Raw genomic sequence first — 26072 nt, 5'->3', positions numbered from 1 at the left:
TTTTCGTCTAGAAGACAGATAGTTCATGAGGCCTGGTCTCCTCCATGTGTTGGGTGGAAGAAATTAAACTTTGATGGTAGCTGTATGGGCAATCCTGGACCATCGGGTATTGGTGGGGTAATTAGGGAAGAAAATGGAAACATTCTAGCTTTGTACTTAGGTTCTATTCAACATGGAGATGTGGTGAGATCAGGATTATTGGCAGCAGTCTATGGAGTAGAGAAAGCTAAAGAAATGGGGATTACTAAGCTGATTATTGAAGGTGATTCAAAAGTAGTTGTGGGCTGGCTGAAAAAGGGGGAAGGAATCATATGGAAGTTAAGCAATGAATTCAGGAGATTCAAGCGGATTTCTAAAGACATGATGGTCCAAATAAGGTGGATAAGGAGATCTGCAAACAGTTTGGCTGATGGCCTAGCAAAGCAAGGAACTCAAAGACATTCTATGGGCAGTTCTGTAAATAGTAAGTAGTTTCTGTTTGGGCTTTGTTTTGTGCTCACAACTCTTTGTTGTATCTCTTTTTTTTTAATCTAATGAATCAATTTTGTGTTGCCGATCAAAAAAAAAACTATAGCCTTACAATTAACCTGGGGATGGAAGGTATTGGTGGTGTGTTTAGAGACTCCTCAAGTAAAGTGCTAGCTATGTGCTCAGGATCCATAGGAGAAGGGGACTCTTTAAAGGCTGAACTGATGGCACTGTTACAATGTTACAAGCCTTAAAATTTGCCAAGCAATCCAATTTTAGAAACCTGAAAGTTGGAGGAGACTCAAAAGTGGGTATTTATTGGATTAATTCTAGTTACAATGTACCGTGGGCTCACAGACATGCCTTAAGGGAGATAGAGAGTCTGAAAGGGGACCTGAATGCTTCCTTTAATTGAACACGCAGCAAAGCTAATGGGATGACTGTCACTTTAGCTAAGCAAGGGGTATTGAGGCAGCAGTTATTCTGGGCTCCATTGTAAATTAGTTATATGGACGTTATTGTTTTCTGTATTTTCGGGTGATGTTTTTTTGATTGGAAACAGTGACTTTCATTAAAAATTGTAATTAATCATCATACACTGTCAACAACTCAGAAAATGAGTGTTGATCTCAGTCAAGTTCATAAGTTACAATACAGCCCCAAAAAAGTTCTCCCCGAAGGTCCCCTGCTTTGCCAAACTATCAGCCACAGAGTTGGCTGACCTCCTTACCCATTTGAAAATTACCCCAGCCTCCCTTGCTAAGCAAAGCATTTCCCTTATTTGTTGTCTAAAAGTCCATACACCCAGATTTTTTGTCTGCAGCCATCCTATTAACAATTTAGAATCTCTCTCCACCTCTAAGTTCTGAAATCCCCATTGCTTGGCCAATCTCAAACCTTGTAGTAGAGCCATAATTTCAGCTTTCAGAGAGTCTCCCACTCCTATGGGACCAGAATATAGTGCCATCAGTCTGTCCTCCCCATCCCTGAAGACTCCCCCAGCTCCAGAGGGTCCTGGATTACCCAAGGAGCTTCCATCAAAGTTTAATTTTACCCTTTGTTGTGCTGCAGGAGTCCAATAAGGCTGAAACAGACTGTCTAGTTGAAGAATTTGCCACTAATGGCCACTCCCTTAGTATATCATCCACCAAAAAGTCTTTGAACAAGTCAGTAACTTTCAGGTTTGAGCCATTGTATAACTTTAATGGCTATGCAGTCAATGACTTGTTCTTTTGATCTTTGTTCCCTTTGTTGTAATTTCGGGTGAATGGATACCCAATCTGTTGTAGCTTCTACCTCCCTTTAATAAAAATAATCTTTTTTGCTGATAAAAAAAAACAATAGCCTTACTATTAATCATGTTCCTCTCCCCAAGGCCTGGAAGTGGAAGATATTCTTAATTAAAAGAATCACCAAACCAATATTGATTAGGCTGATCCAAGGTGCAGACATTTTACCTTAAATCAAGAAGCTCTGGGACAGTTTGTTGAATCCCAATGATAATTCTACAACTCTGATCCAAGTAAAGAACATTTACTTCAAATAATGTGTTCCAATTTTTTCCAGGAAGAAAAAGAAGAAAAAACCAACAAAGTAGCACTTCCAACTAACATGTATCATGCAGGCCTAAATCCAAGCAGTAGGAAAATGATATTCTATGATGAATGATGCTAACGAACTATAACTGATACAATGAACTTAGCACATTTCATATGAACAACATTTCTTCTTTCCTCTGTTTGGGGGTGAAGTGGTTTAATTTGGATGGTGCTGGCCATCTTTTTTCAGTTTCTCTGAGACTTTCAGGTGTTTCTCAAGAAAGGATTTGTGAGAGTCTCAGATCTATTTTAACATAAAGCGTATTGTTGTCATTTTATATTTTTATGTAGGGCCTAGCCTAAGAGTTTGATATGCCTAGTAATGGTTTAGTTATATTTAAATTTTTGTAGTCATTGGTTAAGTGGTTTAAAAGTTATTGAGTTTTCTCATGATAGCGGCAATTCTATTATCTCTTTTTCTTAGTTCTAGGATGATTCTCAACCTCAATGGTGTCTATATATGTGTAAAGTGTAAAAACAAGGGAATGAATGAATTGAGTTTATGTGGGTTCTTATAACTTATGTTGAAATCAATGAGTGATTCCCATGGCCAAGTGTGGTTCTAGGCATCACATTGAGTGATTCTGGTTTTCTTCTTTTTCTTTATGTTTTCTCTTTAATTTTGCAATCAGCCATTATGGCTATCAACATCGCATAAATTCTTTATTAATGGCATTCATTCAACATTCCTAAAGGATTAAGACTGATCTAGGTGGATTTTTCTTTGTTTTTTATCAATCCTGAGAATTTTCCATTCCATTTGTTTTTGCACTTTATGTCAAATTCCTTCCTAGTTGCACCCTTGGGTCATAGTTGCCCTACACTAATTGATCTCAAAGGTGGCGGTCCTACATCAATTGGTGTTTTAGTAGTCACTCTGCATCAGTTGGTATTAGAGCAGGTGATCCTACATCAATTGTTGTTAAAGTTGTCAGTCCTATGCTAGTTCGATATTAGAGCAGGAGCAGATGTTTCTATATTTTTGGGGGATATAGAAGGAGTGGAATCGAAGAATTTTTGAAAGAAATGCATGTTCAATCAATTGTGGAATCTGTGGATAATACTTTATAAAGTCAACTCTCTTTCTCTCTCTAATTCATGGTATTATTTCTTTGCATGATTGCCTACTTATGAAGGGCCCGGATTACCCAAAGAACTTCCATCAAAATTCAGCCTACTAATGATCATGATGAATGATTGAAAACCTACATTCAATGATAATTATTTCTTTGTCAATCTGGATACATAAGGGTAGCAAATTTGTTGCCTAAAACCTTATTCCTGTTGTATATATGGTTCTTACTCAAATAATGTGGATACATAAGGCTTACCTGTCATTTTACAGTTAGGGGTACATAATGTGTTTGTTTCAATGCAAAATGAGCATTTTCTGTAGCTCACAATTCATCATTATCATCATTATTTTTCAGAGGTAGTGAGATCCTTATCAAACTGATCTTCACCATATTTTCATTATAATGATGGCTTTCATGTTTTGATGTTGGAATTGTTATAGATTTATTTACAGTTGATGTTTAACTTGATTTTTAGGCAGGAGAGTTACTTTGCTTATTTGTTTGGAGTGAGGGAGCCTGGTTTTTATGGAGCCATTGTAAGTGTGTAGCATGTGGAAATTCTTTATTTTCCCATCTTTTTCTTTGTTCCAGATGGATCCAGATTTCCTTCTAATATTTTTCTTGTATTTGTAATGTATACCATCCTCTTGTTAGTTGTGTAGAAACTGGAAAACTATGACAGCTCTCTCTCTCTCTCTCACTTGATCACCCCAACCCCATATGAGTGAAGATAGTGAATGCATTAGATTTTGGGCAACATCTGTAACCACATCCATTTAATCCATGACCAAAAAACAAAGACTTTGGTAACATCCAGCACATATAAATGTGTCCCCTGTGAAAAAACATTCAAAAGCACATTCTTAGATAGGCATTGAAATAGAGGCCACCCAATTTCCATCATTTATTTTATACTTACACCATCCATTATTTTTGGTGGTATTGACTATCATTTTTCCTGCTTTCACCAAACTTCAAAACTCCTTCAGCATTAGTCTCAGTTGTCTCTTACAATCATGTTTTTTAGATCAGCAAAGTAGAAAATTTTTAATTAAGTGAACAAGCTACAGAAATGCAGAATTACAGTAGAGCATCAAGAGACAGTCATTGCCCTACAGAATATTACAATAGAGCCCAAAATAATTGCTGCCAGTAGAACCCCTGTTTGGCTAATGAGTCAGCCATCCCATTTGCAGTCCTCCTAATCCAAGTAAAAGAAGCATTGATCTCCCTTGCTAGGTTTCCAATCTTCCTTATGGAATGCCTGAAATCCAAGGAACATTATTCCTATTGGTAGTCCAAGAAATTGCCAATTTAGAATCCCCTTATTTTTTGATCAATATTAGAATTCCCTTTAATCTCCAATTTTTTTGAATCAACTTGCTTAGCAATTTTCACTTCTTGAAGTTGTGCTAACAGCTCAACCTTTAGAGAGTCACCTACCCCTAGTGGTCCTGAATACATTGCCACCACTTTGCTTGAGGAATCTCCAAAGACACCATCAATGCCTACCAATCTTGGATTTCTCAGAGCTCCCATCAAAGTTAAGCTTGATTTTATTATTATCCGGTGGCTTCCATTCCATCACCTTTCTTTCTTTCTTTCTTCCTAGAGGAGTGTGTCACTTCATTCCACACCCTTATTATATCAATCATTGAGACGCTTTGGAATAGTTCAAGTGTTTTTATCCAATGTGCAGCTCTTATATTTATAATTTCAACAATTTCTTCTTTTGACCTATATATCTCATTGAAGATCCGTGCATTCCTTTCCTCCCATACCATCCGTACTATTGCAGCCCTGGCTGATTTCCACATAACTCTTCCTCTTTTCGTTGGCTGCCTTAAGAAGTTTGGGTTGAAGAGACTCACCACATTGTGAGGAGTAATCCACATATAACCAAAAAGAGAGCAGAAAGACTCCCAAGCAAAGAGCACAACAGGACAATGGATCAATAAGTGGGACAGAGATTCACCATTTGCAAAACAAAGAGAGCACATGAGGGAAAAACATTTATTTGGCCTTCTTTTTTGAAGTATGACACAGTTGTTCACATTTCCAAGAAAAACCTCCCAAGAAAAACCTGATGAAATTACAAAGGTTGGATATACCTCTTGTATTGCTTTCCAGGGAGAGCTCGAAGTTGAGGAAGAAGCTACCTTTGCATCCCAACCATTGTTCATCAACCTGTTAATGCTTTTTGTGACCTTGTGCCACAACTGTCTTCTTCCAAAAGAAACCTCCAAAGCCACTTTCCTAGCAGAGGAGTGTCCCTATGCATTAGGTTCCTCATCACTAGACCTCCGTTCTCCTATGTTTTGCTAACATGTTCCCACCTTACTAGATGGTTCCTTTTTTCATACCCTGGCTTCCAAAGAAAATCCCTTATAAATTTCTCTAGTTGTCTTGCTATCCTAGTTGGAATTTTGAAGGTTGAAAGGAAATAGACCGGAAGGGTGGCTAAGGTTTTTCTAATCAATGTTATTTTCCCACCTAGAGATAAGTAGTTCCTCTTCCACAATCTCTCTCTCTCTCTCTCACACACACACACACAATCACTCTTATCCTAGTTTCACTGACCTGCTTTAACAAATTCTCTTGAAAGTTCTTAAGTTTTGTAAGTATGGTGGGAGAAATTGGACTTGGCACTGGAGGAGTTTTTAGGAATGGTGGGAAGGTTTCTTTCTTAGCCAAACAAGAGGCTTCTAGGGATTCTCTTTTTTGTGCTGTGTTGTGATTTCCGGTTTTTGAGATACTGCTAGTCTTCTGCTAGCAGAAGACTAGCAGTAATGTATTTTCACATTCATACTGCTAGTCTTCTGCATGTCTTTTCCCTTTTCTTTTCTCTTTCTTTTGTCCTAGCTTTCTTTTCCCCCTGATATTTAGTGAGAGCTTGTTTATTTTTTTTAAGGCTGAACTTAATGTTATGGTATCTGTTGTCTGTTAAGGACATTGCCACTGGGAAGTCCTTTCTGTTTGCCCCAAGATTAGATGCTGATTACGCTGTATGGTTAGGGAAAATAAAGCCGTTGTCATACTTCAAGGTGAAAAAAAATCTTTGACTAATATATTTTGGTTTATTTCCATGTCATTTTGACAACTGACACTCCCCTTGTGTTTTACAGGAAATGTATATGGTTAACATGGTTTGCTATACCGATGAGATTGTAGGGGTTCTACATGATCACTATGGAGGGTCAGGAAAGCCCTTATTGTTTCTCTTGCATGGGCTTAACACTGACAGCATTAAATTCTCCAAGCCTGCACAACTTGAGGTACCCACATCTCATATATTTACCATATAAAATATTCTATCTGCTTTCATAACTAATATCTGAGTTCTCTCCAGTCTCTTTTCTTTTGATAAATAATGGAAATTTTATTAATTAAAATCAAAGGATACATATAACAAACTCCCCACAATGAGGTGCGAAGTGCATTTGTGATTCAGTGCAGATGGCTGCTTATATCTTTTTGATGCATGGGTTTTTCTCTTCCACCTTGTACCCATTCTGTGGAACTTCAATATGTTTTGCTCATTCTGCAGGAGATGGAGAAGTTTGACACTGATTTAAGTACACTGCATCCTATATTGACCGAATGCCGCATTATCAAGTCAGATCTGGAGCTTGCACTTATTCAGTATGCTAATGATATAAGCTCAGAAGCTCATGTTGAGGTACAATGTATAAACTCAGAAGTTCATGTTGAGCTACCTTTTTTTTTTTTGATAGGAAACGGTAACTTTCATTAATTTTAAAATTATAAAATTACAATTGCCATTGATAAAAAAAAAAATACAATTGCTACCTTACAAGAAGGTGACCCCTCAGAAGGTCATGTTAAGCTACCTTAATGTTTGAAAATATCAAATTCTGAAGATTCTATTGTAAAATTTTATCTGTTTTAAATGATACATGTTATTCCCTTTGTTTAGTTTCTTTGCAACTACTTCCTTTTACCTTGTAGTGTGGGTACTAAAATCCACAGCTTGGGCTAACACAGAATTCTGGATCAGAAGGGTCCATGTGCTCCTGAATGGAAGATATGTATTGTTTATTGGAATTGATAACTGGATAAAATTCATCAATGGCGAGAGGAAATAGGAAAAATAGTAGAAAATCCATTCTCTTTATAAGAATGAGGACGAATGAAATGCCAAATTGCTGCTGAGTATGAATTAGGCACAATATACAGATACTATAACTTTCCTGAGACATCTGACCTCAAAACAACTCTGTCCTTGCTACACTAGACTTGCAAGAAAGGTTTAAAATTTTGACATGGTACACCCTGTATTGCGCATATTATATTATATCATGGGCTGACTGGAACACTTTTTTAAAGGGGTTTCCTAGAAACCTGGGTTTCAAATGTAAATTACCCTTAAACCTCGCCTAACAGCTTAAGCTTTTAGGTTGAATAGTTCTTTGAGATGGTATCAGAGCCACTTTGACCAAGCGGTCTAGTGTTCGATCCTCATTACCCCCATTATAATTAATTAAGTTTCAGCACAAGGTATAGGTGGGCCTGTGCTTGTTCCCACTTTAAGCCCAACGGGCTTTTGTGTGAGGGGGCATGTTAGAGAATATCGACCTATTCAAGGACCTCACCTAACAGTTTAAGCTTTTAGGTTGAATGGATCTTTGAGAAAACTGATCCCTATGAAAATCTCAATGTAAAAAAGAAAGTTTAGTATTGAAAACCCAATATGCATGTTCATGTGTGTGGGGTGTATCGACACTTTGAACCTTGCTTGCAAGGGGCAACTAGCTAGTGAATCTTGGAATCCATCAGTAACAAGCTCTTCATTTTAATACATCGAAAAAATCTGCTCATTTTGAGTTTCAAGGTTATAGCCTCTTATGTGAGTTTGTACTGCCCAGGGGCTTTCTAACAAGCCCAGCAATAATCCTATTGCTACTAGGGGATCTCCCTTAGTATCAACTTGCTCACCTTTCCGTGGCATAGAACAATAAGTTTATATGGTTGGCAACCTTACTGCTCTTTGCTCTAGAACACATGTAAGTAGCTTCCACAAGATGTACAAATACACATATATGCATATAGATAAATCAAAATTTGCATGTATACATGTCTAGTTTTTGGAATTCTGTAATACTGTCACCCTCCTGCTGAGTAAAATAAAGGAGGTAATTTGGGAACCCTGGAAAATCTGATATACTGGGAGTTGTTAGAAACAGATCAGAAGAGATTATTACTTTATACTTGGGCAAGATATGGAAGGGTACGGAGGTAGGCAAAATGATAAAGGGGGTATAGGGATAATATAAAGGAGGTTTTGGGGCAAGATAACAGATTTAAAAATAAGGAACTTGGGGGGAACACATGGTTAAAAAGAAACATGTGTGCTGAGTAAAATGTTAAAGACAAATAAAGAAAGTGAATGATCAAAATGGGTGTGAGTTATTGAAAAGGAGGGGAGGGTAAAGGAGGATTAATACAAAATAGAGGGGTATATGTGGAATGGAGAAAGTGTTTTCATTTGCGAAGAGGAGTTATTGATGTATAGGGAGAAGAGGGTTAAAAGAAAGGAGGTTTTTGAGCAAGGAGAGGAGACTTGAAGGTGGTAGAGGTGGATAAGGATGATTATGTTTGGGTAGGCACCAAATAAAGTCCTATGAACTGATTGAAAATGGTGGAGTCTATTGAGAGGAGAGAGTAGAGCAGGTTAAAGTGATTTAAGTGGTGAAGAACAAGAAAGCTTCATCAAAGAAGAAATCACACATGGATGAGATCATTGTTGAAGACCGTGGGCAAGAATCAAACACTCAATAAATAGGAAAGTGTCTGTTTTGTCAAGTGAAACGGGAATGTGTATACAGATTCTTAACAAGACCAGAGAGTAGGAGGTGTGTGGGAGACTGGGAGTAGGATCAGAGAGGGAGGGAGTAGAAGAGGAAATCGAAGAATTAAGGGTTTATAAAGAGAAGGTGACGTAGATACGAAAGCGAAGAAAGAATTCATGGGGAAATAAACCAGTTTTCCAATTCCTACACCGGTTTCAGAATTTTTAGGTGATAGAATATTGGTATTGTTACAGTTTTTTTTTTGTTTATTTTCTAGTTGTAGGCGTCTTAAAAATAGGGTTCTGTTACTTGGAATTTTATTGCTATTATACTAATTATGGTAACATTAGGACTTATCTCTTTATAGCAATTCTTGTAATTACTACTTTTAAATAAACTCATGCTTTACTATTTTTAGTAATTTCTGGTGTCTTTAGTTAAAGGGTAAATTGCTGAAACCTCCCTTGAATTTTTGGACTGTTGCTGAAACCTCCCCTAAAGTTTGTTAATTGCAATCACCTCCCCCTGAACTTTCTGACACAGTTTTAAATAAACCCCCTCTTTTAGAATCCTCTAACAAGAGGCATGAAAATGACCAAAATACCCATGCAATTACTTTTGACTGACATTTATTTTCCAATTTTTCTCTTCATATCAATTGCTACCCCAAACCCTTCCAATCTATTTTCCAAAATTTCCCTTCATGTCATTGCTCAAAGGTAAATTTGCAACTTTAAACTTTTTTTTTATGTTGTTGTTCGTAAAGTTTGCATTGTTTTTTCTATAGAAACCAACCTCAATAGTAACTTCATGGGTATTCTGGACATTTTCATGCCTCTTGGTCAGAGAGTTCTAACAGAGGAGGTTTACTTGCAACTGTGTCAAAAAGTTAAGGGGGGGGGTGATTGCAATTTACAAACTTCAGGGAAGGTTTCTGCAACGGTTTGTTTTGATTGCCTTTTTCTTTTTTGAGGGTGATATCGTCTCACCTCTCTTTGTACCTTTTTTTCTTTGTCAATAAAATTCCTTTTTATTTATTACAAAAAAAGAGTTGGAATCTGTAAAGGGACATCTTAGTTCATATGTTGAGTCTATAAATTGTCATTGTAATTGGAATTAAAGAAAAGTTGATTTGAATAAATAAAATTTGGTTTAGTGAATTCTGCTTGTTGCCAGGAATTGTTTCTTTTTCTCCCCCCCCTCTCTCTCTCTCACTTGTTCTTCTAAGTGATATATCTCTTTGTTGTTTACCCTAATGGCAAGACTCTCTTCCCCTCTCTCCTATTTTCATGCTCATTTTTTTGGTAGGCAGCAAGTTGTCTACTTCCTTTTCTATCCTTATTCTTCATCACCCAAAGCCTTTCTTTTACCCATACAAAACCCACCATCAGATGTGAATTTTTTAGAAACTTGTAAGAAAAGGAGAGACCAGAATTAATGTGGTTCAGCTTGGCTGTCCATATCCATGAGGGAGAGCTATAAAAGTTCCATTATCACAAATAATGGAAAATACAAGAATATATGGAGGTAACCTTCTAATCATACCTCTCTTCTCTCTCTCACACACAACAGAAAATTCAGTAACACCTCGAATAGAAAATCAGTCTCCAAAAGAAATGGATGAGATCATCTAAAAAGTAGGGGATTTTGCTTGGCTAGCTACTGCTAGTCTGCTACATGTGCAAGTCAGATGAGGAAACTGTACACCATTTGTTTTTTTCATGCCACTTAGAAATTTTCATTTGGAGTTTTATTGTTTCCTTTTTGGGATGCCCATCTTTCAACCATCTTCTTCATCAGAGATCTTTTCCCCATGGCCAAAGTTTAGAGGAAGTTTGAGAGCTAAAATTGTTTGGAGCTGCATCCCTTTTGCAGTATGCTGGACTCTGTGGGGGAAAAGGAATAGTAGGCTATTTGAAGGAAGGGAAAGAAGCACTGAAGAGATTGTGGCCTCAGTTGGCAAACTCATCACAAGCTGGGTCATGTTTCTTTCCAGAATTTGAGCAAACTAGACCTTCAGACTTTGCTGATAATTTTTGGGACACTTTAGAGATTCAAAATTGTAATGTGAATCAGTTCAGTTTGAAGTGAAGTTTCTGATGTATGCTTGCTTTGATTTAGGGTGTTATCTTGACACTTGAACATCTTGTAACTGTTTTCGTTTTTTAATAAAATTTTATATTTTATTCTTCTTCTTCTTCTTCTTCAAAAATAGAACCAAGAAAATTGTCCAAATAGACTTGCAAGCCTATGATATGAACTGACACCCTAGGACACAAATGCTCCTTATAGTCATGAGAGACACATTGACACAATTAGCACACCTAGATGCACAGGCAAGGCACATTCTAAGGCATAGGCCTGGGCCCAGCCGTAGCCCCTTTTATAAGTTCACTTTTTTGGTTTTTTTATAATTTCTTATGTGTTTCACATTTTAGTAATGGTCTACCAACTTCTATATTGCTTTTTTTTATTGGAAACGGTAATTTCATTACTACAAAATTAAAATACAATTGTCAACCCCTAAAACAGGTGTTGAGCCCAAGTAATCTGAATTACAAAACTGCCCAGAACAAACTTTCCCTCACGTTCCCTTGTTTGGCCAAGGTATTAGCCTGACCATTAGCTGATCTTCTTATCCACTTGAAGCGTGCACCAATCTCCCTTGTTATATTGAGGATTTCCCATATGGGCTGTCAATACATCCATGCTCCTAACTTGCCTGTTTGCAGCCAGTCCATTAACAATTTAGAGTCTCCTTCTATCTCAACTTGGTGTAACCCCAATTGTTTGGCATATTTTACACCTTGAAGTAGAGCCATCACCTTCGCTCTCAATGAGTCATCCACCCCTATTGGCCCAGAAAACATAGCAACAATCCTCCCATCTCCATCTCTGAATACTCCCCCTATACCTGAAGGCCCCAGGTTACCCCTAGAGCTCCTATCAAAGTTCAACATTATTCTTTGTTGTGTTGGTGGGGGACCACAGTTCTTGCACAATAGGTTTTGTGGATGTTGCAGCTGCCACCACTCCCCAATTCCTAAACATGTCCTCCGCTGAGAAATCTTTAAACAAATCTAGAGTTTTCAAATAGTGGATGGTAGTCATAATGGTTATTCTTTCTACAGTTTTCTCCTTGGATTTCTCCACTCCTTTAAAGATCCTGCTGTTTCTTTCTTCCCAAACCGATCAGTGTATAGCTGCTCTTGTGGCTCTCCACATAAATCTACCATACCTCTTCGGTTGCCTGAAAAAGCTTGGGTCAAAGAGGCTTACCACATCTGGGGGAGGTGTCCACCTGCAACCAAAGAGATAAGAGAACCGGGACCAAATAAAGTGCACAAAAAGCCTTACCACAAAAGCACAAAAGGACAAGTTCAGGTGGTGACGTCGGCATTGCAGTGTTTGGCCGGGACTAGGTGGACTAGTGTAAAGCCAGCCTGCGTGGGTGCTGGGACTGTGGAGCATGGTGGAATGTTATGATCCATTTGTCCCATGTTGGTACCTCCAAAGTCCAAACCCCCTAGATGGGCTTGTTTAGATTTATCTCAAGGGGCATTGAAGAAACATCACTGTTAAGGCCCTGACCTCCTAAGATTAGGAACACAAGATGTCTAACATCACACTAACTACTTGAAGTAATGCAACTAGGAGATAAACAAACATGTTGAGAATTTCACCTGCTTGAATTGTTAAATGCTTGAAACATTTTGTTTGGTATGATCCACATTTTTTTTGCTTCAATTTTACTTTTGTTTTATATGTTATGCTTATGTATTTTGATAATAAGCTTTTTAAAACATTTAGTTTCTTTTAAAATTCAATGTTCCATTTTTTATATATTGATGTTTTTATTTGTTATTTTTAAATCAGCGCCTTGTTTTGTCTAGGCACATGCCCATCTTTTGCCTTGGCACCAGAAGGCTACCATGCTTTTCTTGTGCCTCTTGCTTTTAAAACACTGGACATATAGGTTCAGCTGCTCCTGTTCTATTCAACCAAACTGATCCAGATATTATATTATACATATTTATATTACCTATATTCCACAGTATATACCTACATCTATGTTTAGTTTCTGTTATTTCATGAATTTTCTTTACCATATTGTTTATTTGACTTGGGGGCCATTATGTAACAGCTGAAGTAGATGAACTAAATGACTTATTGCTTTGTATTTTAGTGGATGAAATCATTAAAAAGTTAAATATTTGATTGCAAAGTTTGAGACATTACGGAGCTTGCGACCTCCTTAATAACTTATTTTACTGAAAGACAAAGCAATAACTCATTAAGTCACTGCAGCTGTTCTCAAATGGCACCTTACTGATAATTATGCAGGACGGAAGGAAAAAATTATGACAAAGATTAAGCTCTGATTATGATTTCCTTCATGCATTTTGATTAGGTTATGAGGAAAGCAAGAGTGGACATGAAAGAATATCAGTTGGAAAGCATATTTCTTCACCACATTTACATGTATGGTGGTTGTAGGCATTGTTCATACACATGTATTTGTGCTACTGGTGATAATAGGTAAGGATTTTTTTCTTGTACTTTTTTTATTTATTTATCATCCACAGACGCATTTACAGGTGCACAAGTACGCACACATCACAAACTTACTCTGCACATAAATAACATACACGACAGTTGTGGAAATATGCAGCTTGTGACTGGGTCTACACAAACAAAACATCACCTTTCCCTCTTTACCTTGTCATTCATCCCTTGCCTTTCTATTATTATATTATGAAAAATACTTGAATTTATCATTTGTTTGTTTTCTTTCTTGAAAATCTTAACATCTATTCTTTTGGGATAAGTATTTAGTGTTATTTGGATATTGAAAAAAATCCAGTATTATTTGGATACTATCCAGATGGAGAGTGCTGCTGAATCTCAAGTGGATGCCACCTGGCTCAATTCATTGACATCTGGTAAAAAGAACAAAACAGCAAGGACTTTCTAAGCTATAATGACAGAAGTGACTCATCTTCTACGGCATTTTATTGCTAGATCTGACAGATACTTGAGATAATAAAAAGTAGCCAAAATGCACTTTGATGAAGATATCCTGAACTATAGATAAACATAAAAAAGGAGTGGACTGGCGAATGAAATAGAAGCATGTTTACGTCTCCAATCTCAACCATAATTGCTATCAATTTTGAAGTAATTTTACTTTTTATTTGCAGTGCTGTTCTCCATTATGGTCATGCAGCTGCTCCAAATGATAGGGTATGTTAGATATTATGTTTAATATTTTCTTCATTCTTGAACTTGTTTACTGTTAAATATTTGGTGGAATCAATACCAAAGAGCGAGGACGTCCCTTTTAAAAAAGATTTTGCTATTTGTTGTATTTGACTCCTTAAGCATTGATTTTCTTTCCATTTTTTTCCTAGAAGCATCGTTTTAAAATATTTCAGAATTAATGCCTTCCAGTTGTCCAGCTAATATAGACAAACTTTTAACTCAGTTATTTCAGTTTTTCATTTGTTATTATTTCTTTAAAAGAAAGATGATATTATCAAGGCCATTACTCAATGTCGTTCCCAGTTCTCTGGGGTCTTGGTAGGGTAGACTGGGTATGATCCTAACCTTTGGCATTTTTTTTTCCACACAAGGTGGTCATCCTCAGACTTGAACCTGCATTCTCATGCATGCTAGCCTGAGATTGTATCATTACATCAAGTAATGGCCCCTAAAAAGAATGATAATATAATAAGCAAGTTAAATTTGTGAAAGATCATCCTGTCCTTCCTCACTCTGACCCCTCTAAATCAGCTCTTGTCTATTTGCTGGCATAACAATCCTATGTTTTTTGCTTTTCAGCTCAAAATGTTACCATTTCATCAAGAAATATCCTCAATAATCTTTATTGCTATTGACAAAAAAAATCAAGTATTTAATACTAAGCAGCCAAAATATTCAGTTGAGTATGTTGATAAGCTATCAGTGGGTACCCAGGTTGGCAAATGGCTTGACTGACACTTTTTTGGCCAAGCAAGGGGTAAATGGAGCTATCCTGCACTCAATTGTAATTGCTTTTTCTTTTCTGGGTGAGATAAACTTATTATATACATTCAGTGGAGTGACAGTGACACAATTGAATTCTGCAAATCATGTGGAATTAAATACTCCTTGGAAATAACAAAGTTTTCTCCTTTATGGACTCAAAAACAAATGCTTTGAGAAATTCCGTTTTTTGCTTTTAACAATGCCTGCATTATTATTATCCTTTCTCATTGTTCATTGAGAGTGTTGTTTGTTTGTTTGTTTGTTGAACTTTCATTTAGTGCTAATAGAAATACCTTACTTGATCCATTGTTACTAACATTTTTTCTTGTGTTTTTTAGTTTGTTGGAAGGTAATGGTTAAGTTCAGATTTCATTTTATTGTAGAAATTCCTAATAAGTTAGTACATTTGTGATATTGGTCTGTGATTTTAAATTTCTCATAGCTTGTTTGCAGACCTTAAACGATGGAGATATGACACTGCTAGATATGGGAGCTGAGTATCATTTTTATGGTTCTGACATAACATGTTCGTTCCCTGTGAGTATATAATCCAATTCAATTTGCTCTCTTCTTATCATTAACCATCAACTTGAGTTTTCTGCTACATGGTTGCCAAGGAGTGCATCAACTTAAGGCTAGTTCTCTTGCACACTGCCTTACCGATGTTTTTATCCAATCTATGATGGATAGGAAAGTTTGTTCTTTGGTCTCAATGGTCTCAGATGCCTCTTTTCTTGTTTGTGTTTTTTCAAGGCCGTGGCTCTTTATTCTCCTTTCTTCCTGGTCAAAGGCCATTTGGTTGGGCCCTACTTCTTCAATGAATAGCTTTTCATGAAACTAAGCTTTCTAAGAAAAAAGAGTATTATTAAAAGGAGAAGAATTATGTGGAGATGCATGAAGGCAGCAAAGAAGAGGTTAGAGATTGTGTGTTGTCCAGGGTAATCACTGGATTAGAACCATGGACGCCTTTTTACAGTTTCTTTTGATGATATATGGAGAAAATGGGAGGTGGTGGCTAGAAGCTTGTTTGAGAAGGAAAAGGTAACTCAGTGTAGTTGCCACTTCCAGGACCTGCTGGTATAGGAGGGGTTGTGAGAGACATAGAAGACAAATTAATAGCCTTGTTTTCTGGTCCACTGGGGTATGGGGATTCTCTCAAGGCAGAATTGCTTGCAGCCTTTCGAGGAGCACAATTTGCAAATGAGCTGAACATAACCAATTTGGTGATTGAAGGGTACTCAAAATTGGTGGTGGGTTTGTTAAAGGATCCAGAATCTGTGATTTGGTGCTACAGGGATGAATTAAAAAGGTTCTTATGGATCACCAAGAATATGAATTTGAGGATACAATGGTTGAGGAGATCAGCAAATGGGTTAGCTGATACTCTAGCCAAGCAAGGGGTGAAGGGTTGAATAGACAATCTTTGTTTTGGGCTCACTTGTAATTTTTCTGTTTTGTTTATAGAGAGGTAGCATCTTGTGCCTCTCTAAGGGATGCTTGTAATGATTATATTTTCAGATTTAATGAAATCTAACTTCAATTATCAAAAGAAAAAGAGTAGTTGCCGCTTTCTGAAGGATATGTGGAGTTAATTTTGATGGAAGCAGTCAAGGTAACCCAGACCCCTTTGGAATACGAGGGGTAATTTGAAATATAGGAGGTAACCCAGGCCCCTCCAGAGAGATTTTTTATGGAAAGGTTGGGATGAGGAAAAAAGAATTCACTTGGTAAGTTGTGACCAAATTTGTTCTCCCAAAGGCAAAGGGGGTCTGAGGATTAGAAAGCTGAAAATATTTAATAAAGCCCTCCTTGGAAAATGGATCTGGAGGTTTGGGACAGAGAAGGATAGCTGGTGGAGGAAATTGGTTGCAGCTAAATATGACACTGACAGAGGTGACTGTATAACTAGCTCTAGTGTTAATTCCCTAGGGTGCTCCCTTTGGAAGAAGATCATGGATTTGTATCCTTTTCTGAATAGGAGTCTGGTTCTGAAGGTGGGAAATGGTCAGCGTTGAAAACTCTGGAAAGACAAAGGGTGTTCAGAAAGGTCTTTGGCAGAGTTGTTTCCTCAGTTGTACCTCCTGGCTGACAATCAGGAAGCTTTGGTGGTTGAGTGCTATGAAGTCTTAAACAACTCCATCATTTGGAGCCCCTCATTCAGAAGAAACTTCCAGGGTTGGGAAATTAATCAAGTGAGGGAGATGTTTGAGCTGATATCCAATCAGATCATAAACCTGCTGGAAGAAGATAGTTGGAGCTGGATCTGGAGTACAGACGGATCATTTTCAGTGAGGTCCTTTGCCAGAAATTTGGAAGTAGGTAACAGACCTGAATTTCCAGATGCTACCATCTGGAATGCAGCAGCCCCTACCTAAGTAAATGCTCTTGTCTGGGGTGATGCCTTACTAAGAAAAGCCTGGTGAGGAGAGGAGTGCAGATTCAAGTTTTACATTGTGTTATGCGGTCAGCAGGAAGAGGACAATAATCATTTGTTCCTCCACTGTTCTGTTTTGATGTCTTTATTGAATCGCTATCTTTCTTCCATGGGATTATCCTGGGCCATGCCAAAGTCAGTGTTGGGTCTGCTATGGTGCTGGGATTGTTTAAGGCTTTCCAAGTTGGCCAAAAGTGTATGGAGATCAATTCCTACAGCAGCGATCAGCACCATCTGGGCGGAGAGAAACAATAGAGTGTTTCAGAACAAGGCTAAGGAAGTAGACAACCTCATTTCTAATTCTTTTGGCAAAGTGGCGTCTTGGACTGCATCTGTAAAAGGTTTCCAAACCAGGGAGTTTGGAGCCCGTTGTACTGTAATCTGGGTTTCGGTCCTAGTTTCTCTTAAAAGGGGCCTATTTGTACCCTATTTTCATATCTTAATAAAATTACCTTACCTTTTTCAAAAAAAAAAAAATTATTGCTTTGCTCTTGGGCCCAGTGGGCTACAGAGGAGAAATGAAGAAATTTAAATGGCTCACTAGAAATATGAACATGGGGATATAATGGGTAAGAAGATTGGCTAATATGATGACTGATGCTTTAGCTACACAAGGGGTGAATAGAAACCATTTGTATTGGGCTCAAATGTAATATGTAACTTCTTTTTTTCTTGGGAGAGGTAGCATCTAGTGTCTCTCTAAGGGATGCTTGTAATGGCTTCAGTTATTGATTACTTATAAAAAAAGTTTCATGCTAGAGTTAAAAAACTGGGGTTATTTCTATTTGTGGTGAATTAATGGACGAGTTTAATGGGTATTGAGTGCTGAGAAAGGGAGTCCCAGGAAACATTTTCATCATTAAGGACAATTTGGTCATGAATGAGTGCTTGGGAAATTTGTATTATATGCCATTCTTTTTCCGCATATTAATAAAATGTCTGGTTACCAATCAAAGGAGAAAAAAACTTAGTTTTCAATCACGTTGGGGCCATGGAGTTCTAATGATTTTACATGTTGCTTGGAGTTACTGGGTAAAGAACTTGGTGCCTACTAGTAAATTTCCTTTTGATGGATGGTAAGTTAAGCTTGCACAAACAAACAACTGCATAATCACACACATCTCTGTCTCTGTGATAGATGAGGGAAGGTTGTATTACCATGGGGTAAATACTCTAATTACATTTTTTTTTGAAATCCCTCAGGCTATTCCATTTTCCAACCATGTTGCATTCTGCGTTTTTTTAATACAAGAAGATAAAAAGTAGGTGGCAAGTACACAAGATTGTACTTATATTAATTTGTAAATTTTCCTTGCATCTTAAAGCACATCGCCCTCCCTTGCTTGTTACTTTTCTAATTCTACTTTCAAGCATTGTGTTTCCACTCTGGAGATTGCAACTATTCTAATATTATTTCGGGAAAAGGAAAAGAGAAAGGAAAAAAAAGCCTTAGTATCTTAAATGAAGTCTTTCTCTTAGAATTACCATGCTTTGTGCCAGAGTGTGGAATGTAGTTTTTTTCTTATCTGTTTTTTAGTTCTTTTGGCAATTGCAAAACATGGCTATTGAACTGTCTCTTTTTAGTTTATTGTTCTAATAATGCACTTATTTTCAATCCGGTGCAGGTTAATGGCAAATTTACATGTGATCAGTTTCTAATTTATAATGTAAGTACCTTATTCTAAAGTAGTTATCAGATTCCAATAGTCTTTCTGGCATTTCCTCTATTTGTACTTATTTACTAATTGGATGAATATCTTCTAGTTTCTCATCATTAGAAGTTTCTTGTTTTTCTTAGTAAAAGGACTTGTGACTTGCAGGCTGTACTTAAGGCTCACAATACAGTCATTTCTATGATGAAGCCTGGAGTAAGTTGGGTAAATATGCACAAGTAAGTCTTGTCTACTTGGAATATCCCTGTAAGACGTTTTTAAATTTATTAGGGCATAGAAGTGCAACTTGGGTCTAGTTGGGTTAAGCATTTTTTAAATTTTGAATGGACTCAAGCCTGATGTTAAAATTCTTCAACTCAGGAAACCTGACTTGCACCCCTATTGTTGGTGATGCCTGATTTCTTTCCAAAAGCAACTTGAATCTTTATAGGACATTCTTGATAACTTTATCTTGGTCTGGTTTTGCATTTATTATGGTTAACCAACTGAGATTAGTCCAGCATTTTGAAATCGGAAACCTAGGAATTCTCAACTCTCCTATTAGATGAGTTCATTCAAAATCTGGTCCATTCCTTTATCTTGATTGAATTCATCCAACACTTAAAACATGCAGCATGCTCAATTGTTTGGTTATAACTTAGCCATTCAACTGATTTTTATGAGGGAAAAAAAGTTGCAAGAAAAATGGAAGATTGGGATTATGAAGTTGAGGGAGGGATTGGAAGAGTGGACGGGAAAAGTTGAAAGAGGTGGAGGGAGAGAGTGAAGAGAGGAAGAGAGGAAGAGAGGGAGTGGGGGAAAAGGATTATGGAAGTTAAAAGTCCTATCCCAGAGGTAAATATCTTGAGAGGAAAGAGATAGATATTTAAATTTTATTTACTTATTAATATCATTAGTTCAACCCAGTTTTATGCACATAATCAGTTTGGTCTGCCATCTGCTTTTCTGTTTGATATCCATCCTGGTTTCGATAATTATTTGTCACAACTGGTGGCATATCAGTTTTATTTACATCTGATAAGTGAATTATGAGAATGTTTTATTAATGGCTGCCAGGTAAAGAAAGTATCATATGAAGGTAAGGAAAGAGATATAGCATATGGTATATAACGGTATTGTCCTAGTGGTATAGGTTATCTATATTCTTCAACAATCTGCAATCTTAAAATATTTAATAATTTGCTGTCATACAAATGGATGGTGTGAGATGTTGTGATTTGGATTTGCGTAGACAGTTCTCCAGATCGTGCTAATATGAAAAAAAACCTAGTTATCAGAAAATAAATTTATAGATCATAAATTGTTATAGACAATTGACTTGATACAAGTGGAATTGTAGATGTGGGGAATTTGTATATATCTTGGGATTTTCTGGGAACAAGGAATGATAATTTAAGTTCTTAGACATACAGCATGTCTAGATGTGTTGTATATGTATTTCACACTGTGTATATCCATTTACTTTAGTTTTCTTGTGTGGACAATGCTACTGATATGTTAAATGTGATTTCAGTGCAAGTTAAACTAGAAACTTGATACTTGAAGATACATATATAATGCTACCCAAATGGCGTTTGGACTTTCACATGGGATGAACCGGTTTTGGACCATGCCTTGATGGGTAGTTTGGCTTTTGCCACTCTGTAGCTTTTCTGTTATTATTATAACCTAAACAACAGTATATCCACAGCCCCTTAAGTGTTTCCTCACTCCTCTCTAGTATGACTCTAGGCCAAGGTGGTAAAGTTTTGACCATGCTGCACTGCTCCTATTTCACCATTGCAAGAGAAAGGTCCTTCATATTACAGACTGAAGGAACACTGCCTTTTTGCAAACGTTGCAACATTGGATGGCAGTGCTGTATTAGCATTAAAAGGATGTCAACAGTATTATATAATTAATTTATATACTTTATTGTTTCAAATATTATTTACAATACTTGGTTTTCTTGATTTTTTCCTATATATTCATGTATATGTATACGGATATTGATTGGTCCATGTCGGCAAATATATATATATATATTTAGATAGATGCATAAGACTTGTATGTCTTTATATTTATGTACTTATAACAATACTATTTCTATAGTATCATCTTTTACAAGCACGAACGTTTTGAACACGTATGACCAACATTGGGTGATGACCCTTTTTATCCCAATTATACGAGATCTGAACTGTGTAGGCATTAAAGATTCGATAAACTTGGGTTAACAAGCATAATAACATGGATTATAGAGTGAGAGTAGCCACTTTGTGCAAAAAATACCAGAGGTTAGATTTGCATCCACTCTATCCCTTCCAGGCCAAGATCCTAAGTTGTCAAGACCAATATTATGTAATGGCCTTTTAACCAAGTAGATTTGTTGGCTTATCAACTTTGTTGGTGTAGTGAGAATGGGCTGAATGGGCACTGGTGTTCTTTATTTCTTTTAAGTAGTGTTTAAAAGTTATGTTTTTTAGTTATAGGCCTTCTTTTATCTTCTTTAATTATTTCTTTAGTGCTGGCCGCGCCATTAAGGTTATCCAAGTAATTGTACTCAGACTTAGAATTATAATAAAAGAGATGAAAGGGAGCTAGAGAGAGAGGTTTGGATTCTTCTTTTATCTTTTCCCTTCTTTTCTTCTTCCACAACCTATTGCTGAAATTTCTTTTCTTCTTCCTTCTCTTTCTCTCTTTTCTTCTTTTTTTTTTTTTGCATTATCTGAATTACTGTAGGTGTAATTTTCAACTTGGTATCAGAGTGGGTTCTCACTTTCGACTTTTTTCTCCTTTCTTTGCCCATTCATAGTGTGTATGCAGAACTGATCGATTAATCGCTCAACTACTTATACAGCCCAGTTAGGAAGGTTTTTGGAGAGTTTTGTGGAGGTTTTTCATCCTTAGTTGAAGCCCAGGGCAGGTTCTTGGAGTTTTTTCCCGAAAACCCTAGATAACTAGAGAAACACAGCCCAGTTAGGAAGGTTTTTGGAGAGTTTTGTGGAGGTTTTTCATCCTTGGTTGAAGCCAGGGCAGGTTCTTGGAGATTTTTCCCGAAAACCCTAGATAACTAGAGAAACCTTGTAATAGGTCGTAGAGACAGTTTGAACTAGGCGCTTGGGGATCAAAGGTAAGCCTTTTGATTTCTATTAGGGGTGGTCTTGGTTGGGTTGAATTCTAGAACCTTTGGAAGGGGTGGTTGACGTTTTTCTTTTTTCTCCCCATCCCACAGGACCCTATGAAACCCTAATTTTGCGGGGTTGGGAGGTTGTTCTTTGCTTAGAACAGTAAATCTAGCCTAGTAAAACCCTAATTTGATTTTCGTTTGCATCCGTTTACTCAATGGAGCAAACTAGAGGAGAGACCAAATATTCCACAGATTTCGGGTTTTGGACTTGGTGGGTCGGTGGAGAATCGTTTTGGGGTTATAACTATTGTGAAGCTAGATGGGACCAATTATTTTGCTTGGTCTCAATCTATTAAGATACATGTGTGTAGTAGAGGAAAATGGGGCTATATTACTGGGAGCAAGAAGAAATTGGAGGAGGACGATTCTACCTATGAAAGGTGGATGTAGGAAAAACTACACAGTGGTGGGTTGGTTAGTGAATTCTGTGGAACCACGCATTAGTTAGCATTACCTGTGGATGGAAATTGCAAAAGAAGTGTGGGATAGTGTCACAAAGACCTATTCTCAAAAGCTTAATGTTGCTCGGGCCTACAAATTGAAGCATGATGTGAATAATCTTAGACAGGGGGAGAAGCCCTTAGCAACCTACTTCTCTATGCTGAAATCTCTTTGGCAAGAGATTGATCTGATGAAGACTGTTGTTTGGGGTTGCACAAAGGATGCAGAAACATATAGGAGGTTGGTGGAGAGAAATTGGGTTTTTGAGTTCCTCACCGGACTCTACTCAGAGTATGATATTGCGAGGTAGAATGTTTTAGCAAAGGATGATTCGACTTTGTCTCAGGCATATGCTATGGTGAGCAGTGAGGAGAGCAGAAGACAGGTTCGGTCTGTTGAGTCATAAGTTGATCACTATACTAATGCGGGGATGAAGCTGAAGGTTAGCACTAGGAAGAAAGATGTTATCTATGAATACTACAAGAAGCTTAAACACACTAAAGACATGTTGAAAGTTGCATCCAGAGCTCGTTCCTACCAGATTCAAGAAAGAAAATGGTGGGAAAAGGGTTGAAACTGGAAAAGGTGGAAATGCAAATATTGCCACCTCTTTACAAGGTGAATAAGGACAGGGTGGAGAGAAGTCAGTGGGAGAACAACTTGCAGTCACCAGGGCTGAATATGAGAAGCATGGCCGAATCATCATCCACTTGGAGTCCACTGCTATAGCTCCATAAGAGATTGTTCCTTCCTCTACATATGCTCACTCAAGTATTCACCTCTTACCAACTTCTTTCTGGTCAGGATAAGATATCCCTTGCTGATGGTTCCCTAGCCCCTATCATGGGAAAGGGAGACGTTAAGACCTCTAATGCCTTGACCTTATCATCTGTTCTTCATGTACCTAAACTTAATACCAATTTGCTTTCAATTAGTAATTTGACTAAATCCCTGAATTGTAGTGTGTCCTTTTTTCCTTCATATTGTTTTTTTAGGACATGGAGTCTCAAAAGGTGAATGGGAGTGGCCATGAGGCGAATGGGATCTATTTGTTAGACACACCTGAGCAGAGCCAAGTACAACCTAAGAGAACTGCATTTGTTTCAAAGTCCATTAGTTGTATTATGTTATGTCATAGTCGTTTGGGTCATTTGTCCTTTTCTTTATTGAGCCAATTGTTTCCAAAGTTATTTAAAGGAATTAGTCTATCGAGTCTTTATTGTGAGTCTTGTGAGTTCTCAAAGCATTGTAAGAGCACTTATCCTTCAAGTAATAAAAGATCAACTATTCCTTTTAATATTGTTCACTCTGATGTGTGGGGGCCTTACCATTTACCACGTATGGGTTGGTATAAATATTTCATCCTGTTTATTGATGATTTTTCACGATATACTTGGATTTACCTTATGCACTCTTGGGCTGAAGTGTCCAAACTTGTGCAACAGTTCCATGAACACATACTTAGTTTAATAACCGCATCAAAATATTTCGGTCAGACAATGCTAAAGAATGTTCTGAGAAGGACCTTACCTCCTATCTTGAGAAGTTTGGGGTTATTCATCAGAGTTCTTGTGCCCACACTTCACAACAAAATGGAGTAGCGTAGAGAAAAAACTGACACATTGTAGAAGTTGCAAGGAGCATTCTTTTTGCTACCCATGTTCCTGTGAAGTTTTGGGGTGATGTAGTTTTAACAACTACTTACTTTATTAATCGCATGCCTTCTCAAGTCTTGGGGTTGAAATCTCCTTGTGGAGTCCTTTTTCTTGATTTTGAGATTTTCTATATTCCTCTGAGGGTCTTTGGTTGCACTTGTTATGTCCACATTCCCAGTTCCAAAAGACACAAGTTTGACCCTAAGGCTTAGAAGTGTATCTTCCTTGGTTATACCTCCACATAGAAAGGGTATTGTTGTTTTGATCCCATTAGTGGCACTTGGTTTGTTTCCATGGATGTCACCTTTGTAGAGTCAGTTCCTTTTATAGCCATCCTTCTGAGGGGGAGAGATCTCTCGAGTTGTTTTCTTTATCCCTTCCTTTGCCAACTCCAGTTGAGTCTTGTGTTGAGCCCTCCACAGTTACCCCCATTCCCGTGGAGGGATCCTTTCCTTTGAGGTCTTCCACTCCTACTCCTCCCTCACCTCCTGCTAGTCCTCCAATTGTTTCCACTCATTCTATTCTCCAAAGGTGGTACCAGCGGCAAAGGCTAAAGCAAACACAAGTTAATCCCACACCTCCAGTTGAGACTCAGGCACTCTCAATTACCAAAGATAGGACATGTCCACCAACACCCTCGTTTCCAGACCTTGACCTACCCATTGCTTTGCAAAAAGGTAAGAGGAAACGCACAACTCATTGTATTTCCAAAAACCTTTCATACAACTTCTTGTCCCCATTCTGCTTTGCCTTTCTAGCTCTATTTCCTCTTAATCCATCCCAAAGTTTGTTTTAGAAACCTTAGCCACACCGGATTGGAGGGATGCTATGAGTACTAAAACAAAAGCCTTTAATAAAAACAATACCTGGGATATTGTTGACTTGCCAGCTGGGAAGGAACTTGTTGGGTGCAAGTGGGTTTTCACTATCAAGTATCGTGCAGATGGGCCAATTGAGAGGTATAAGGCTTGGCTTGTTTCCAAGGGATATACCTAGGTATATGGGATAGATTATATTGAGACATTTTCTCCAGTTGCTAAGATGACTTCGGTGAGAGTTCTTTTATCCTTAGCCATGAGCTATGATTGACCTCTGTAAACATCTAATCGGAAACTAAATAGAGAATGAACACGAAAGTTAAACTTATACCTGCAATCACTTTCATTTGTACTAAACAGAGAATGAACACAAACATCTAAAAAGATACATCTAAGCAGAGAATGAACACAAACAAACATCTAAAAAAATACAGAAATTGAAGTTTCTGTGAATGGTGATCTCATTGAAGAGGTATATATGTCCCTTCCTCCTAGTATATATGGCAAGGAAATGCAGGGTAAGGTGTGTAGATTGAAAAAATCACTTTATGGCCTGAAACAATCTCCACGTGCTTGGTTTGATAGGTTTAGAGTTGCTTTTGTTCAATTTGGATACACTCAGACTCAATCAGATCATACCCTCTTTGTTAAGAGAAAAGGCACTCTGGTAACATTCCTTGATAGTTTATGTTGATGATATTGTGGTTACTGGTAGTAATACAGAAGAAGTTAGTCATCTCAAGAAGTTTCTCAGTTCTGAATTTGAAATTAAAGATTTAGGGGAGTTGTAGTATTTTTTGGGCATTGAGGTTGCTAGGTCCAAGGAAGGTATCTTTGTTTCTCGATGGAAGTGCTAGACCTTTGTTGGAGTCGGTTGTAGAAAGGTAGTATAGGCATTTTACA

The 26072-nt window shown here is 37.5% G+C and overlaps 1 protein-coding gene across 1 annotated transcript in view; it reads left to right on the top strand.

Annotated features, from left to right (window-relative positions):
* LOC148842394 (Metallopeptidase M24 family protein) overlaps positions 1 to 26072 on the top strand; it is a 55672-nt gene that overhangs the window by 10657 nt on the left and 18943 nt on the right. The window contains exons 3-11 of the mRNA XM_088957165.1: positions 3618 to 3678; positions 6091 to 6186; positions 6268 to 6417; positions 6690 to 6821; positions 13364 to 13491; positions 14154 to 14196; positions 15433 to 15516; positions 19039 to 19080; positions 19234 to 19304. Of these exons, the coding sequence (XP_088813291.1) occupies positions 3618 to 3678; positions 6091 to 6186; positions 6268 to 6417; positions 6690 to 6821; positions 13364 to 13491; positions 14154 to 14196; positions 15433 to 15516; positions 19039 to 19080; positions 19234 to 19304 (807 nt within the window). The remainder of the gene's footprint in view (positions 1 to 3617; positions 3679 to 6090; positions 6187 to 6267; positions 6418 to 6689; positions 6822 to 13363; positions 13492 to 14153; positions 14197 to 15432; positions 15517 to 19038; positions 19081 to 19233; positions 19305 to 26072) is intronic.

Source organism: Nelumbo lutea, chromosome 8 (assembly GCF_056320005.1).
Source record: "Nelumbo lutea isolate HS-2025 chromosome 8, American lotus-T2T, whole genome shotgun sequence".
In the NCBI taxonomy this organism is placed as follows: Eukaryota; Viridiplantae; Streptophyta; class Magnoliopsida; order Proteales; family Nelumbonaceae; genus Nelumbo; species Nelumbo lutea.
Note: the sequence above shows the minus strand (reverse complement) of the source record. Positions and strands in the feature narration are given on the sequence as shown.